Here is an 842-nt window from a genome sequence, read left to right on the forward strand (position 1 = left end):
GGTGTGTGTGGGTGTGTACTTGTAGGTGGGGTGTGTGTGAGTGTGTACTTGTAGGTGGGGTGTGGGGGGTGTGTGAGTGTGTACTTGTAGGTGGGGTGTGGGGATGTGTGTGAGTGTGTACTTGTAGGTGGGGTGTGTGTGAGTGTGTACTTGTATGTGGGGTGTGTGATTCTGAGCATGTAGCGTGCACGATGCGTAAGTGTTTATAAAATTTGTGTGCATATATGTACAATTACTCATTCCTGTCAGCCTCTACTTCTTTACCTAATGAATACAAACACGCGCATACATGACACACCCAAACGACTCACCAAAGTTATTCAGTCATATATACACATACCCATCACACAACCACGCCACACACTCCAATAATAAACAATCATACACACACACACATCCTATATCCACACTACACAACATATGGCAAACACCCGTACACCACACTACATACCGAACGCGTTCTTGGCTCCGCCAAACGCAGCGCTTCCTCCGAACTGTACGGGAGCGCTGGCCGTTGTGTTTGCGTTGGCATTAGTAAACGCATTGGGTGCAGTTGTACTGGAGAACGCGCCGCCGAAAGGTGAGGGGGTGGCTTGTGACGAGCTTGAACTCTGCAGATGAGATGGGAGTGTATGGCAAGTAATTAATTCTGGAGACATACGACGACATCTATATATAACAATATACATAACTATACATATATAACTATATAATTATATAACTATATAACCATCACTATATATATATATATACATTCATATATACATTTACATTTACATATACATATACATATACATATACATATACATATACATATACATATACATATACATATACATATA

General features: G+C 41.4%; 1 protein-coding gene across 1 annotated transcript; it reads right to left on the reverse strand.

The window, feature by feature from the left end:
• Positions 1-451: 451 nt before the first annotated feature.
• SARC_17590 (hypothetical protein) lies at positions 452-659 on the reverse strand (the record flags this gene model as incomplete). The annotated part of the gene is made up of 1 exon (XM_014288319.1): positions 452-659. A coding segment is annotated over one exon (208 nt), but the record flags the coding sequence as incomplete, so codon positions are not given.
• Between the last annotated feature and the right edge of the window lie 183 nt (positions 660-842).

This window comes from Sphaeroforma arctica (genome assembly GCF_001186125.1).
Source record: "Sphaeroforma arctica JP610 unplaced genomic scaffold supercont1.11319, whole genome shotgun sequence".
NCBI classification, from domain to species: Eukaryota; class Ichthyosporea; order Ichthyophonida; genus Sphaeroforma; species Sphaeroforma arctica.